The sequence below is a fragment of the Geotrypetes seraphini genome, chromosome 12, assembly GCF_902459505.1.
Source record: "Geotrypetes seraphini chromosome 12, aGeoSer1.1, whole genome shotgun sequence".
Classification (NCBI taxonomy): Eukaryota; Metazoa; Chordata; class Amphibia; order Gymnophiona; family Dermophiidae; genus Geotrypetes; species Geotrypetes seraphini.
Window position 1 is genome coordinate 110806802 of NC_047095.1, and position 17548 is coordinate 110824349.

A 17548-nucleotide genomic window follows, 5' to 3' on the forward strand; every position below is an offset into this window, starting at 1 on the left:
ATGAATATGCATGAGAGAGATTTGCATATGATGGAAGTGAAAGGCATGCAAATTTGCTTCATGCATATTCATTAGGGCTAGCCTGAAAACCCAATTGGCCTGGTGTTCCTCCAGGACAGGGTTGGGAACCACTGCTCTAGGGTATACATATTCAGGGCTTCCAGTCTCTCCTCATACGTCTTCTGGCGCAAGCCTCCTATCATTTTCGTCGCCCTCCTCTGGACCGCCTCAAGTCTTCTTACGTCTTTCGCTTAGATTACTGCAACCCGCTACTCTCAGATCTTCCGCTCAGCTCTCTTTCTCCCCTTCAAACTGTTCAAAATTCAGCTGCATGATTCATATTCCACAAGGGGGCGCTATACTCCCGCCACCCGCTTCATTGGCTGCCCATCCATTTCGGAATACAATTCAAACTCCTCTTACTGATCTACAAATGCATTCACTCAGCAGCCCCTCATTCTCTCTCCCTATGACTTTCACCCCTCGAGAGCTCCGCTCAGCTGGTAGGTCCCTCCTATCTGTGCCCTTCTCCTGCACTGCCAACGCCAGACTCTGTCCCCTTCTGTCTTGCTGCGCTGTATGCCTGGAACACATTGCCCACATCCGTCTCTGGCAGGGTTCAAGTCCAAGTTAAAAGCCCATCTCTTTCAGACTGCTTTCAGCCCCTAATTCCTCTCACCTTGGGTTCTGCATCCGCTAGGGCAGGAGTAGGCAATTCCGGTCCGCGAGAATCGGAGCCAAGTCGGGTTTTCCGGATATCCACAATGAATATGTATGAGATGGATTTGCATGCACTGCCTCCTTGAGATGCAAATCTATCTCATGCATATTTATTGTGGATATCCTGAAAACCTGACCTGGCTCCGGCTCTCGAGGACCGAAATTGCCTATCCCTGCGCTAGGGTAGTGTCCCACAAACTTTGTCAAGCTGCAGCACACGAAACTTAGTGGTCACAGCTCGAGGCATCTGGAAGTGCGTGGACATTGTCCTGATATCACACACATGCATGACCTCATCACGACATCCGCGCATGCGCGATGGCCCTGCAGACAGGCCCTGAGCCACCAGTAGGGGGTGCCAACAGGGAAGAGACGCAGAGAGAAGAAGAGAGACACGTCCTGTAGGTAGACAGTCCTTCCCAGTGTGACGCAGCACACCTGAAATCTCAGGAGGCACACAGTTTGCGATACACTGTACTAGGGCAGGGGTAGGCCATTCCAGTCCTTGAGAGCCAGAGCCAGGTCAGGTTTCCACAATAAATATGCATGAGATAGATTTGCATCTCAAGGAGGCAGTGCATGCAAATCCATCTCACACATATTCATTGTGGATATCCTGAAAATCTGACCTGGCTCCGGCTCTCGAGGACCGGAATTGCCTACCCCTGTGCTAGGGTTACCTTATGGCTCCAGAAAAAAAAAAGAGGACGGATTGAGACATCCGGCTTTTATCTCCACTGAAAGCAATGAAAGTAAAACTCGGATATCAGGTTTTCAGGATATCCCTAATGAATATGCATCATAAAAACAGAAGAAGCTAACTCCTATAATTAATTAAATTATCAAGTCTATTTATTGAATCTTTCCCACTGTTATCGTAAATATATTTTTATATTTTATAAATATGCTTAGTCCCCACTCTTACAAAACATACATTTCATTATACTGCTGCTTAGAAAACCTGGATCATCAGTCCCTCAGTGTCCAATCTTTCCAAGTCCAGTCTTTAAAAGTATCGCTGTTAATCTCGTGTTACATGGACTTAACTCCTGTGATGCTCATAAAATCATGTCACTTTGAATTCATCTTTGATGACAACATAATTTTCAGCCAGCCCATATTAATGAATATGCATGAGAGATATTTGCATGCCTGTCTCTTCCATTCTACGCAAATCTCTTTCATGCATATTCATCAGGGATGTCTTGAAAACCCGACTGGCTTGCGGAGGGGTCCCCCAGGACAGGGTTGGGAACCACGGTATTAAATGTCAAAGTGTAGAGCACTGCACATGCCTTTCAGCACTATAGAATTGAGGCACTGAAGGATTAAGTGACTTGCTCAGGGTCACAGGGTGCAGCACACGATTTGAACCTACTGCTGAGGGTGCTAAGGCTGTAGTTCTAATCAGAACGCCCACACTCACCTTTAAAAGGACTGCCCCCCCCCCCCCCATCAGCTTTCTGAAATCACCAGGCTCTTTAAAATAAAATGCTTGTACACAGGACAGAAAGTCTGCTCCAGTTCCTCCCAGCCCCCACCCCTGCACAGCTTAGAAAACACATTTACTGTACCACTGTGCCCCCAAAACATTTCGATGAAGCTGAATCGCTGCAGCCCTCGCACGCCACCAAGCGTTCAAATAAGGAAAAACACCCCCAGCATTTCCGGCTCGATTCCGAGTAACTCTTCAGTTCCTGCCCACTTCCTAAAACACTGCAGTGTGGCTCGAGCCGACGACCACCACCACCCGGAGCTCGTGCTGCATCTGGGAACAACCCCCCACCCATCGCACCATTTGTTGCTTCTGCTACTGTTACACAGACCTGAAGACATTGTAACTGTTGCTGCTGCGGAGGGTTTTTCTTTTATTGTATTTCCCTGGGTGGCCCTGAGTAAAACCCGGATTTTCCGGATCCTCGAGGTTTGGGTTTGCTTTTTGAACTTGTGCAGGAACCTTAAACGAGCCACAATTTCTTTTTCTTTTAAATACGCTTTTTAAAAGACTTTGTGTTCCTTTTTTTTTTGTTTACAGGCGAAGGTGTTTAATAGTTAGTTGTCCTGCAATAAATTAGTCTTGAAAGTTTATTGCTTTTTTTTTTTTTAATGCATGCTGCACTGAACCTGTGAAACCGAAACTAGTTGCTTTAGAATCTTTGAGACCCAAACTAGTTGCTTTAGAATCTTTGAAACCGAACTAGTTGCTTTAGAATCTTTGAGACCCAAACTAGTTGCTTTAGAATCTTTGAGACTCAAACTAGTTGCTTTAGAATCTTTGAGACCCAAACTAGTTGCTTTAGAATCTTTGAAACCGAACTAGTTGCTTTAGAATCTTTGAGACCCAAACTAGTTGCTTTAGAATCTTTGAGACCGAAACTAGTTGCTTTAGAATCTTTGAGACCCAAACTAGTTGCTTTAGAATCTTTGAGACCCAAACTAGTTGCTTTAGAATCTTTGAGACCCAAACTAGTTGCTTTAGATCTTTGAGACCCAAACTAGTTGCTTTAGAATCTTTGAGACCGAACTAGAATCTTTGAGACCGAAACTAGTTGCTTTAGAATCTTTGAGACCGAAACTAGTTGCTTTAGAATCTTTGAAACCGAACTAGTTGCTTTAGAATCTTTGAGACCCAAACTAGTTGCTTTAGAATCTTTGAGACCGAAACTAGTTGCTTTAGAATCTTTGAGACCCAAACTAGTTGCTTTAGAATCTTTGAGACCGAAACTAATTGCTTTAAAATCTTTGAAACCGAAACCGGCTGCTTCTGGGAAACATGGCTACGGTGAGCGAAGTGCAAGAGAGCCTGCCGGTCGTGGGCTCCTGCTCCTTTTGCATGAACTACTTCACGGAGCCCGTGACCATAGACTGCGGGCACAACTTCTGCCACTCCTGCATCACTTTCTACTGGCAGAAATTGCACTCGGACTTCCCCTGCCCCCAGTGCAAAGAGATGTCGGCGGAGAGGAACCTTCGGCCCAACAGGCAGCTGGCCAACGTGATTGAGATAGCGAAGAGGCTTCAGACCTCCAAAAGACTGCAAGAGGGTCACCTGTGCGAGGAGCACGGCAGGAAACTGAAGCTTTTCTGCGCCGAGGACAGGAGACCAATCTGCGTGGGGTGTGACAGATCCCAGGAGCACAAGTCTCACAATGTGACCCCCATAGAGGAAGCTGCAGAGGAATACAAGGTATGTATCGCCTTTATTATCACATCACACAAAGGGCTATATTCCCTAAGCAAACTGATCGTGTACTGATCGGTTTGCAACCCCTTAACGAGCAAATTTCCCTCTGGCCTGATTCACTTACCTCTCCTGTGATACGCTTCTAATCCATGCATGCAAATGAGGAGAAATGCATGCAAATTGGACAGCGACCCAATTCACTACACAAAATATCACATCGGATAGGGCTGGCCGATCAACGGAAGAAGCGACTGCTGGGGACCAGTCGTTCAGTGGTTTCCAACTGCATATCCTGCCCTCTGCCCCAACTCAAGCACAAATCTCCTGCCCCAAAGTCCTGCCGCCCTGCACTGCCCTTCCCCGCCCTGCAAGCCCGTGGTTTTAACCCACGAGTTTAAAGCAGGTTAAAACCACGGGCTTGCAGGGCTCAAACTACTTTAAAAAAAAAAAGATTGCAGATCCGATGGACCAAAAGTTGGGAGCAGGAGAGGTACCCGGTCCCTCCTGCTCCTAGGCCTCCCACACCCGGTCCTGGTCAGGCCTGGCCCACCCAACCCGTACCTGTAAAATTGTTGGGAGCAGGAGGGGTGCCCGGACCCTCCTCCTGCTCCTACGCACCAGCAAAATCTTCGGGAGCAGGAGCAAACTCCTCCTGCTCCTACTCTGCTGCCCCACCGCCACCCAATAGCGGCCTTAGGCCCCGCCCCAGCGTATCATCTGATACGCTGATCAATCTTCCTACGCTCCTGCCCCGTGCAGATCGCCATCAGGAAATGGCTGTAGGGAGTTCCCGACGTAGTCTCGAGAGACTACGGGAACTTCCATTGCAGGTGATTAACGCCAGCAGCGTGCTCGATTTTAAAAAGAAATGGGATATGTATGTGGGATCTCTAGCCGGGTGAAGTCTGGGGGTGGGTCATTAGTGTGGGCAGACTTGATGGGCTACAGCCCTTTTCTGCCGTCATATTCTATGTTTCTATGGCGATCTGCACGGGGTAGGAGCGTAGGAAGATCGCTCCTGCCCCGAAAGCCCTCTAGATTACCAGGTAAGGCCGGGAAGGCGGCAGGGAGGAAAAAAGATGGATTTTTTAACATTAAGACTGTTTTTTTATTTTCCCCCTCCCCAGAAAAAATTCGCGATTATATGAAACCGCAAGTGCAGGAACCGCGAATGGGGAGGGGGAAGTGTACTTGGCTGTACTGTATTGCAAAAAGCAAGAAGCCATTTTTGTGTGCAGCTTTAATACAGAATTTTCTAATCTTGTTACCTAAATGGGCAATTTAGAGCGATTAAAGGATCGTAAAAAGCCTATTTCTGATATTCTACTGCAGAATTATGAAACAATAACAGGAATTGTAATTATATTTCAGGAAATATAATTGCAATTAGCCAGGTGGACAGCAACAGTTCCTCGTTTTTTTTGTGACTAAGAGCATAACATTTGTTGTAATTAAAAGCAATTATACAAAGCTGTTCTTAAAAGCAGAGTCTGAGTGATATCGCTTTAGTGATATATATATTTATGAGTTTTGAACTTGATTACAAGCTATCCTGAAGAGTATAATTTTGAGTTAATTGAAAACACACATAAAAGTAGAAACATGATGGCAGATAAAGGCCAAATGACCTAGGGACAGGAATGACGCTGTATATCCTGAAAAGCAATGTTTTTGCAACTGACTTACTGAATTACTTGACCTTAGGACCTGGGGAGAGGAATAACACTGTCTTTGGTTCACTCTGGAGACTGGCCACTTCCTGAGTGCCCAAACACAGATGTTTAGGCCATAAAATGCCAGTCTTATTAATCAAGTCCATTATCCGGCTTGGATAATTACATTGGTGTTAAAATAGAGAATGACACGGTGACAGAATTCATCACCGTTCCCGTCCCCGCGGATAACCGTGGTAAACCATCTTCATGTCATTCTTTAAGGAGAGAGGGAAGAATCAGAGTGTAATTGGGCCCAACCACTGACTCGCAAGCTTTGCTTTGAAGAATGCTGGTGTAGAAGGATTGAGGTTGAAATAGACACTAAAAAATGACATGGGATTATTTCCCGCGGTTATCCGCGGGGACAGGAACGGTGCTGAATTTTGTCACCGTGTCATTCTCTATGTGAAAACAAATTAGTCGATGGCTAAAAGACTGGCCCTAAATCCATCTAAATCTTCAATAATGTTTTTCCCATTGAAAAAGGATCTTAACATTTTTATCACAAATACTCTTAGACAATTTCCCACTACAAAAAGTAACGACGACAAAAATACTGGGAGTATTATTGGACCATGAATTATCCTTCCATGATCAGATTAGCTCCGTAGTTAAAAACTGCTTTTACAAACTACGTCTCATTAGATCCTTAGCCAAAGTCTTAGAACCAAAAGCTCTTAATGCTCTGATTCATTCCTTGGTTATTTCCAGGCTGGATTACTGCAATACATTATACCATATCAAATTGTGCAACTGACCTGCATTATGTAACAAAATTCATGGAGAGTGATCAAAATAAAGTTTATAAAATTCCTCAGCGATATGGAACTCTGTAAGGAAGGCTTGAAAACCTCCCTTGGGTGAAGAGTTCACCTTCCAGTCATTGTTGTTTTATAAAAACTTTGATCACTGACTCCACAGAATATTGCTTAACTCTGTTTCAAAAAAACTTTTATATATATAAAAATATATATTAAAAACTTTTATATATATAAAAGTTTTTTTGAAACTTTTTTGAATATTGCTTAACTCTGTTTCAAAAAAACTTTTATATACAGTGGTGCCTCACACAACGAACTTAATTGGTTCCAGGAGCAAGTTTGTTATGTGAAACGTTCGTTATGTGAAACGCGTTTTCCCATAGGAATACATGTAAAAAAAAATAATTCGTTCTGCAGCATAAAATATGCTAAGATGACATAAAAAAGATAAATTTTTTGTTATTATTTTTATTTAGATACATCTAAAAACATACATCTCCCTGTCCTTTTACTTCCAATATCTTCCTATCCCATCTCTATTCCCTTTTGTCCCTCTCCCCATGATCAATCATCTCACCACCTCTCTCTGCCCTCACCCTCAGGGTTCAAGATTGCTTCCACTCTTTTTCCTGTTGTTCTCTCTGCCTGTCACCCTATGATTTAGCATCCCTTCTGCCCTTGTCCAATATTTCCCCTTCTCTCCCTCCCTCTCATCCCCTGCTCCAACATGTGCTTTCAGCGGCCTTCTCCCCCCTTAAGCGTCTTTTCTTCTCCACTCCACCTTTCTTCCCTCCCTGCCTCCACCTTTGTGGCGCTTTTGCACCCGACCGACAACAGAACAGGCCCGGTCGGACAAATCTCCCTGTCCTGTAGCCGCGAATCTAAATTACCTTCTTACAGCAGCTGGATTATTGAAGCTGCTGTAAGAGGTAATTTAGATTCGCGGCTACAGGGCAGGGAGGTTTGTCGGCCGGGCCTGTTGTCGGTCGATCGGGGGACCTGACCAGCTGTGCACATTCTTCGGGGCGGACCGCCCCCTCCCCCCTCTTTCGTTCGCCATTGCCTTCTTCCTACCTGCCCTGCCGCAGCCGCACACAGCCGACCGGAAGTCTTCCTGATGTCAGCGCTGACGTCGGAGGAAGGGAGGGCTTTGCTTAAGCCCTCCCTCCGACGTCAGCGCTGACATCGGGAAGATTTCCGTTCGGCTGTGTGCGGCTGCGACAGGGCAGGTAAGGAGAAGGAGACTACCCTCGCGGCTCGACCAACCCCGCTGCGATCCAACCCCGCAGGAACCCCGGAAGTATGCAGCTCGGGCGACTTCGTTGTGTGAAACGAAGTACGTTATACGGATCACGACATAAAGTTCGTTGTGCGCAGCGTTCGCTGTGCGAGGCGTTCGCTGTGTGAGGCACCACTGTATATAAAAATATATATTAAAAACTTTTATATATATAAAAGTTTTTTTGAAACAGAGTTAAGCAATATTCTGTGGAGTCAGTGATCAAAGTTTTTATAAAACAACAATGACTGGAAGGTGAGCTCTTCACCCAAGGGAGGTTTTCAAGCCTTCCTTACAGAGTTCCATATCTCTGAGGGATTTTATAAACTTTATTTTGATCACTCTCCATGAATTTTGTTACATAATGCAGGTCAGTTGCACAATTTGATATCATAGACTATTTCTGACCTCGGGTCTATAATTATTATCCCTGAATATCATAGTAAATATGCATTATACCATGGCATATATCTCAGAAAGAAATAAGAAGGTTACAAATTATACAAAATACTGCAATAAAAATTATTACTGACTCCAAAAAATACGATCATGTCACTCCCCTGTTACAAACAGCACACTGGCTATACCAATTTCACATAGTGCGCGATTTTATAGATTATTCTATTAACCTTCAAAATTCAACAAACCAACACACCAATATTTTTACATCGTTATTTGATACCATATTCCCCAGCCAGATCAGCATTTGCTGACCATCCCGTCTCTGAAAATAATAGGCACCAGAAGAGCTACAACTTTTTCAATCATAGCTCCCCAGCTATGGAACAAGTTACCAATTTATCTGCGTGGTGAAACTTCTTTAGAAAAATTTAAAAGCGCGTTAAAAAGCCACCTATACAAAGATGCATTCGAGTCATAAACAGGATAACTCTTTTATCAACAATCTCAGGCTCAAATACTTAAATCTAACCAGATCTATATATAGGTCACAACTTCTCCTTTTCACTTTTAGGCCTAGCTTTATTTGTAAAACATTTTCAATTACCCTCCTGATGTTGTTTTTCCTTAAATGTTCTTCGACTTTCTTTAACAATTGTAGTTCACTCCTCTTTCCCTATGTATCACTAATTAATTATGTACATCGATTGTATGTTTACCTGTTTAAATTGTTTTATTTTGTCCTCCCCCCCAAATTTTTTATTGTTATACACATTGAAAATATTTGATGGCGGATCTTTTCGTTGCCGACCAGCCCTCTACCTCGGCCTCGAGGTCGGCCTCGGTCCCGGCCTTGACCTCGGCCTCGGGTACCTCTGCACCATCTCGAGATTCGACCCCGAAGTCCTCGGGCACACAGAAGTCCTCGGCTCCGGGTAAGTCCCCTCTTCCTTCATCAGGTTCCGCGCCGACGAAGAAGCCAGCCTCGGGGACGCCAGCGGCGCATGGTGGAAGTTCCATGCCTATGGCCCCGACGAAGTCCTCCAAGTCCTCTGGATGTGCCTCCACCACTCGGGAATACTCAAAATCGAGGTCGCCCTTGGTGGAGTGCACAGCGGCATCGGACATGCCCTCGATGCTGTCCGTGCCCATTTTTCAGGACATGCTCCGGGCGATTATCTCGTCGGAGCTGTCCGCTGCGCTGGCCCACCTGCAACCGGCCCCGACCTCGACCTCCCGTGCGCCGGACCAGCCTGAGCCCTGCGTCGAGCCCCCTCGGGGCAAGCTGCGCCAATCTCACCGCATCTCATCCTCCTCGGATTCCTCGCCGAGGCAATCGGGACGCTCTCCCCCCACGGACCGCCGCAGGGCAAAGCGTAGGTCAAAACAGATCGAACCCTCGAGCCGCCGGACCTCCAAGAAGGCCCGAAGCTCACCTACTCCCCGAGGCCGCTCCCTGACATCCCGTGCGGGACCGCTGAGGGTAGCGGAGTTATCACTCTCCAACCCTCGGATTCTTCTGACTCCCCCTCGGTCCGGGGCTCCAGTCCGAGGTTCCAGGCTATTGCCGAGGAAGTCCGGGTCCAGGTCTCCGACTCGACATCGGTCGGTACCTCGCACCCCGGCGTCGTCCCCGAGGGGCTCCTCGAGGAGACGCAGATCCTCGACCCCAGAACACTTTCACAGTGTATCCCTGGTCTCGGAGCGCGGGTCGGAGCGTGAGCCTCGTTACTCGAGGGAAGCTTCCCCGTCCTTTTCAGCCCGACGGAGGTCTTGCTCACCGTCCCCTCACGGGGCTCTGGGAGCATCCCGCCCCTCCTTCACTCGATTTGTCCAGGACATGGGTCACGCTCTGGACTTAGACCTTCAGTCCGACTCGAGGTATTCTAAGGAGTACCTGGCGGAACTGGATATGCCCTCTCCACCTAGAGAGTCCCTTCGCCTGCCACTGAAACCGGTGCTCCGGCAGGCATTTATCAGGAATCTGGAGACTCCCTATATGGTGACGGTTGTCCCCTCCAAAATGGAGTCTAAATACCAGACAGTGCCCTGCCCGGGGTTTGAGCACCCACAGCTCTCCCACCAATCACTGTTGGTGGAATCTTCCTTGAAAAAGGCTCACCCCTCCCGAGTCTCAGCTGCGCTCCCCCCAGGTAGGGAGGGTCGGACCCTGGACAAATTCGGCAGGAGACTATACCAGAACTCTATGATGGCCTCGAGGGTGCAAAATTACACCTTCACGTTTACGTCCTACCTGAAACACCTGATTGGACTTTTGGGAGCCTTTGAGACGGACTTGCCGGCCTCCCGTCGAGGAGTGTTTGGCCTGCTCCTAGAGGATTTCTCCAACCTACGCCTCCATTTATTCCATGCGGCCTATGATGGCTTCGAGCTTTCCTCCAGGGTGGCAGCCTTTGCTGTGGCCATGCGTCGCCTGGCTTGGTTGCGCCTGGTCGACATGGACCCCAACTTACAAGACCGGTTGGCTAACCTCCCTTGTGTGGGCAAGGAACTTTTTGATGATACCATCGAAGCGGCTGCGAAATGCCTCTCTGAGCACGAGCGCTCATTTGCGTCCCTTGTCCGGCCTAAGCCTAAACCGCCCGCCTCCAGACCGTTCCGGGCCCTCCCACACTGCTACCCACAAAAATCTACTCCTAGTTTCTCGCGGCCTCCGCCCCGACGCCAGCAAGCTCATCCTCGGGCTCTGCCTAAGTCACAGCCGCCTGCGGCTGCTAAACCATCCCCGTCCTTTTGACGGGATACGCGGATGGGGGCTGGCCCCCTCCGCCACAGTCCCAGGCCTCCTTCCCATCGGGGGTCGCCTCAGAGCCTTTTACCCTCGTTGGGAGCAAATCACGTCAGACGCATGGGTCCTTGGCGTGATTTCCTCAGGATACTCTCTCAACTTTCGGGAGATTCCTACAGACAGCCCTCCAAGTGTGTGCCCTCCCAATCGGGCTCAGTTGTCCCTCCTCCTCTCGGAAGCTCGAGACCTGCTTCGCCTGCGGGCAGTGTAGGTGGTCCCCCCCCCGACCAACGGGGGAAAGGTTTCTACTCCCGTTACTTCCTGGTACCGAAGAAGACGAGAGACCTGCGCCCAATTCTGGACTTGAGACGCCTGAACAAATTTCTGGTGCGAGAAAAGTTTCGGATGCTTTCCCTCCCGATTCTTTACCCTCTGATCGACGAGGGCGATTGGCTCTGCTCCCTCGATCTGAAGGAGGCCTACACACATGTCCCAGTGCATCCCGCTTACCGCAGGTTCCTGCGTTTTCAGGTGGGAGAGCTTCATTTACAATACCGAGTCCTCCCCTTTGGCCTGGCCTCGTCGCTTCGGGTCTTCACAAAGTGTCTCGTGGTGGTCGCAGCCGCCTTGCGCTCTCAAGGTCTTCAGGTATTCCCCTACCTGGACGACTGGTTGATCAAAGCTCCGTCCAGGGAGGGGGTTATCTCAGCGACCCGACAGACTATTATTTACCTTCAGGGTCTGGGGTTCGTGGTAAACTTTCCAAAATCCCAACTGTGCCCCTCTCAGTCCTTACAGTTCATCGGGGCCGTGCTGGACACGGTTCGCCTCCGTTCTTTCCTTCCCCCTCCGTGCCTGGAGGCATTAGTAAGTCTGAGTCGACGGATTTCGCTGCTGACCTCGGTCTCAGCACGACAGATGATGACGCTTCTGGGCCACATGGCCTCTACCGTCCACGTCATACCCTTCGCCCGTCTCCATCTGCGATTTCCTCAATGGACACTGGCCTCTCAATGGCGTCAGGATCGAGACCTGATCAACCGTCTCGTGACAGTGACTCCTTCCTTGCAACGATCGTTCCGCTGGTGGGCCGAATCTTCAAATCTTTCCAAAGGTTTGCTCTTTCTCGCCCCTCCACACAGCAAGGTACTCACCACGGACTTGTCGGAGTACGCTTGGGGGGCCCATCTGGATGGTCTACGCACTCAGGGGATGTGGTCAGCAGAGGACTGTCGCTGTCACATCAACGTGCTGGAACTTCGGGCCATCTATCTCGCCGCTGTGGCTTTTCAACATCTGCTCCACGACCAGGTGGTTCTCGTCCGTACCGACAACCAGGTGGCAATGTACTATGTAAACAAGCAAGGTGGGACGGGGTCCTGGTCCCTCTGTCAGGAAGCCCTGCGCCTCTGGGAGTGGGCGGCCTCCAACAACATCTTCCTTCGAGCGGTGTACATACAAGGAGAGCGGAATTGTCTGGCGGACAGACTCAGCCACCTCCTCCAGCCGCATGAGTGGTCCCTGCATTCTCAGGTCTTGCGACAGGTGTTCGACAAGTGGGGGACTCCTCAGATAGATCTGTTCGCTTCCCCCCTCAATCACAAACTGCCTCACTTCTGTTCCCGGATGTACTCCCCGGACCATCTCGAGGCCGACGCCTTCCTCCTGAAGGTTTCTGTACGCGTTTCCGCCTTTCCCTCTGATTCTGCGGACGCTGGTCCATCTCAAATCGGTGCGAGTCACTCTGATCTTGATTGCTCTTCGGTGGCCGCACCAGCCTTCAACTCAGTGTCAGGGATCCTCTACTTCTGCCTCTGTTTCCCTCTCTGCTATCTCAGAGTCAGGGTTCGCTGTTACATCCCAATCTTCAGTCTCTTCATCTGACTGCTTGGTTTCTTTCCCCCTGACTTCTCTCCCGGTGTCTCAGTCAGTCAGGGAGATATTGGAGGCTTCACGGAAGGCCTCGACTAGACTCTGCTATTCTCAGAAATGGACTAGATTTTCGTCCTGGTGCTCCTCTCATCGGCAGGAACCCTGTGTCAGTCCCTGTGTCTTCGGTTCTGGAGTATTTGCTTCATTTATCTCATTCTGGCCTGAAGACCAATTCCATTCGTGTACATCTTAGTGCGATCGCCGCCTTCCATCAGCCCCTCGATGGCAAGTCTCTTTCCATTCATCCATTGGTTTCCCGCTTCATGAAGGGTCTTTTGAATGTTCATTCTCCTCTCAAACCTCCCCCAGTGGTTTGGGATCTTAATCTGGTTCTGGCTCAACTTATGAACTCTCCATTTGAGCCCCTGGATAAATGTCTTCTAAAGTTTCTCACTTGGAAGGTGATCTTCCTGCTTGCCCTCACATCGGCTCGGAGAGTGAGCGAACTGCAGGCTTTGGTGTCGGACCCACCTTTCACTGTATTCCATCACGACAAGGTGGTTCTCCGCATCCATCCTAAGTTTTTGCCCAAGGTGGTCTCTGATTTCCATCTCAATCAGACTATTGTCTTGCCTGTATTTTTTCCCAAGCCCCACTCTCATCCGGGAGAGGTGGCGCTCCACACTCTTGACTGCAAGAGGGCGTTGGCTTTCTACCTCCAACGCACTCAGTCTCATCGGAAAGTTCCACAATTGTTTTTGTCATTTGACCCCAATCGGTTGGGACACCCAGTTTCCAAGCGCACCTTGTCCAACTGGTTAGCTGCTTGTATTTCCTTTTGCTACGCTCAGGCTGGTCTCGCGCTGCACGGTCGAGTTACGGGGCATAAAGTCCGAGCGATGGCAGCTTCGGTAGCTTTCCTCAGATCCACGCCCATTGAGGAAATCTTCAAGGCTGCCACGTGGTCTTCGGTTCATACCTTCACCTCCCACTACTGTCTGGACTAACTGTCCAGAAGCGAAGGCCGTTTTGGCCAATCGGTTTTGCGTAATCTGTTTGCTTAAATTGCCAACTTCCCTCCATCCCCTTTTCATTAGCTTGGAGGTCACCCACATGTGAGAATATCATGCCTGCTTGTCCTGGGATAAAGCACAGTTACTTACCGTAACAGGTGTTATCCAGGGACAGCAGGCATATATTCTCACAACCCACCCGCCTCCCCGAGGTTGGCTTCTTTGCTGGTTATATGAACTGGAGACCACGAGGAGGGGATGCGCCCTCTAGTGGAGCAGGAAGGCACGCATGCGTGGTGCAGCAGAGCAAACTTAAATCTTCAATTAAGTTTGCTTGAAAAGCTGTCCGCACCGGGGCTCCGTAGATGACGTCACCCACATGTGAGAATATATGCCTGCTGTCCCTGGATAACACCTGTTATGGTAAGTAACTGTGCTTTCTGTCCTCCCCCCAAAATTTTTTATTGTTTTACACATTGAAAATATTTGATATTGCGTTTATATCAAAATTTTAATAAACTTGAAACTTTTATTCCGCCAATACCTTGCGGTTCTAGGCGGATTACAAAAAGACGAGATTCTGGTCATATCCAGAAGATTACAAGATAACTATTTGGTTGGAATGTTTAGGGTCTGGTGATTGAAGTAATTGGTTATATCATAAGCTTGTCTTGATAAATTTCCTGAATAATATGGTTTTGATTTCTCTTCTTTAATTTATTTCGCCAGTCTTCCCAAAGGAGCCCAGAATGGGTTACAAGAGTACATTCACAGTATAAGCGGGACAAACTTTGGTGGGAAAAACAAACTTTGTGTACATAGAGGTATAAATTTCAGCTTTTACAGTATAGTTATAACATACAGATTTGGAAATATAGACTGAGTGGACGGGTTCCTGTTGAACCAGAACATAAGCAGTTATCCCAGGACAAGCAGGCATGATATTCTCACATGTGGGTGACGTCATCTACGGAGCCCCGATGCGGAAGCATTTTCAAGCAAACTTGATTGAAGATTTAAGTTTGCTCTGCTGCTCCACGCATGCGTGCCTTCCTGCTCCACTAGGGGGTGCATCCCCTCGTGGTCTCCAGTTCAAAATTTTCCGCGAGCCTAGAAGACGTGTTTTTCAGGCTCTGCCCCAACTGCCTTCTAGCACCGCGATTTTTTCTTGTTTTTTCACGATTAAGTCGCTGTGCGCGAATTCCTTACCTTTTTACTTGATTCCTGCTTCGTTTTCAACGACCCGGAGGCTTCCGGGTCCCCGTGGCCGCGTGGCTAATCGAGCCGCGGCTACTTTCGATTTAATGTCCCGGCCTTTGACCGGCTTTAAAAAGTGCACCCGGTGCGAGCGGCTTCTTTCTCTCACAGACCCGCATCGCCGGTGCATCCTTTGTCTGGGGGCGACTCATCCAACCGACTCCTGCCCCCAGTGCGCTATTTTCCAAAACCGGGCCCTCCGCCGAAGAAAAGCCCGCATGGCGGATCTCTTCACCCCGGACCAACCCTCCACTTCGGCCTCGAGGTCGGCCCTGGCCTCGGCCCCGGCCTTGACCTCGGCCCCGGAAACCTCGGCATCGCCTCGAGACTCGACCCCGAAGTCCTCGGGACAACAGAAAGCCTCGGCTCCGGGTAAGTCCCCTCTTCCCTCTTCAGGTTCTGTAACAGCGAAGAAGCCAGCCTCGGGGACAACGGCGACGCATGGCGGAAGCCCCATGCTTACAGCCCCGTCTAAGCCCTCCAAGCCTTCGGGCCGTGCCTCCACCACACGGGAATACTCTGATACGAGGTCGCCCCCGGTGGAGCGCACAGAGGCAGGGGACATGCCTTCGATGCTGTCCGTGCCCGTCTTCCAGGACCTACTCCGAGCGATGATCACGTCGGAGCTGTCCGCTGCAATGGCCCAGTTTCAATCGGCCTCGACCTCGAATGTGCCAGACCAACCTGAGCCTCACACCGAACAACCTCGAGGAAAGGTGCGCAATCCTCGCCGCATCCCATCCTCCTCGGACTCCTCGCCGAGACGCCCGAGACGTTCCCCCTCTGCGGACCGCCGAGGGGCAAAACGTCGGGCTAGAACGACAGAAACCTCGAACCGCCGTACCTCCAAGAAGGCCCGAGGTTCACCAACCCTACGAGGCCGTTCTCCCACACCTCGTACGGGACCACTAAGGGTGGCTGAGTTATCACTCTCCAACCCGCGTATCCTCCGAACTCCCCCTCGGACGCATTCTCCGAGGGAGTCCGGATCGAGGTCACCAATCCGACATCGATCGGTACCCCTAACCCCGGCATCGTCTCCGAGGGGCTCCTCGAGACGCCGAAGATCGACAACCCCGGAACACTCTCACAGTGCTTCCCCAACCTCGGAGCATGGATCAGAGCATGAACCTCGATACTCGAGGGAAGCCTCCTTATCCTTCTCCACCCGACGAAGGTCTCGTTCCCTGACCCCGCACGGGGCTCCGGGGACATCTCGCCCATCCTTCACTCGCTTTGTCCAAGACATGGGCCACGCATTGGACTTAGATCTCCAGTCCGACTCCAGATACTCTAAGGAGTACCTGGCGGAGCTGGATATGCCATCACTGCCCAGAGAGTCCCTTCGCTTACCACCTAACCCGGTACTCCAACAGGCCTTCTTCAGGAACCTGGAGACCCCCTACATGGTCACGGCCGTACCCTCCAAAATGGAGGCCAAGTACCGCACAGTACCTTATCCGGGATTCGAGCAACCACAGCTCTCCCACCAATCGCTGCTAGTGGAATCCTCCTTGAAAAAGGCTCACCCGTCCCGGGTCTCAGCAGCGGTACCCCCAGGCCGGGAAGGCCGAACCCTGGACAAGTTCGGCAGGAGACTATACCAAAACGCAATGATGGCCTCTAGGGTGCAAAGCTACACTTTCACCTTCACATCATACCTCAAACACCTCATTGGACTATTGAGAGCCTTTGAGACTGACCTACCGGCCTCCCGGCAGGAAACGTTTGGCCTGCTTTTAGAGTCCCTCTCCAACCTGCGCCTTCATCTATTCCACGCGGCCTACGATGGCTTCGAACTCTCCTCCAGAGAAGCAGCCTTCGCTATCGCCATGCGCCGACTAGCTTGGCTGCGCCTGGTCGACATGGACCCCAACTTACAGGACCGGTTAGCTAACCTCCCCTGCGTGGGAAAGGAATTGTTCGATGACACTATCGAGGCGGCGACAAAACGCCTCTCCGAACATGAACGCTCATTTGCCTCCCTTGTCCGGCAAAAGCCCAAACCGCCAGCGCCCAGGCCATACAGGGCCCCTCCGCGCCGCTACCCACAAAAGTCCACCCCTGCTTTCTCGCGGCCCCCACCCAGACGTCCGCAAGCCCATCACAGGGCCATGCCCAAGTCCCAACCGCCCGCGACCACCAAACCATCCCCGTCCTTTTGACGGGACACGCGGAACCATAGTCCCAGGCCGCCTTCCCATCGGAGGTCGACTCAAAGCCTTTTACCCTCGCTGGGAACAACTCACGACGGACGCATGGGTCCTTGGCGTGATCTCATCAGGGTACTCTCTCAACTTTCGGGCCATTCCCCCGGACAACCCCCCAAGGAATTGCCCTCCCAACAGGACTCAGCTACCTCTACTCCTCTCCGAAGCTCGAGACCTGCTTCGCCTGAGAGCAGTGGAGAAGGTCCCCCCCGACCAACGGGGGAAGGGCTTCTACTCCCGTTACTTTCTGGTACCGAAAAAAACGGGAGACCTACGCCCAATACTAGACTTGAGACGCCTCAACAAATTCCTGGTACGGGAAAAGTTTCGGATGCTCTCACTACCAACACTCTACCCCCTGATCGACGAGGGCAACTGGCTCTGCTCCC

The 17548-nt window shown here is 50.1% G+C and overlaps 1 protein-coding gene across 1 annotated transcript in view; it reads left to right on the top strand.

Annotated features, from left to right (window-relative positions):
• The first annotated feature begins 2266 nt into the window (after positions 1 to 2266).
• LOC117346833 (E3 ubiquitin-protein ligase TRIM11-like) overlaps positions 2267 to 17548 on the top strand; it is a 40320-nt gene continuing 25038 nt past the window's right edge. The window contains exon 1 of the mRNA XM_033916980.1: positions 2267 to 3907. Coding sequence (XP_033772871.1) covers positions 3494 to 3907 — 414 coding nt within the window. The 5' untranslated portion in view covers positions 2267 to 3493. The remainder of the gene's footprint in view (positions 3908 to 17548) is intronic.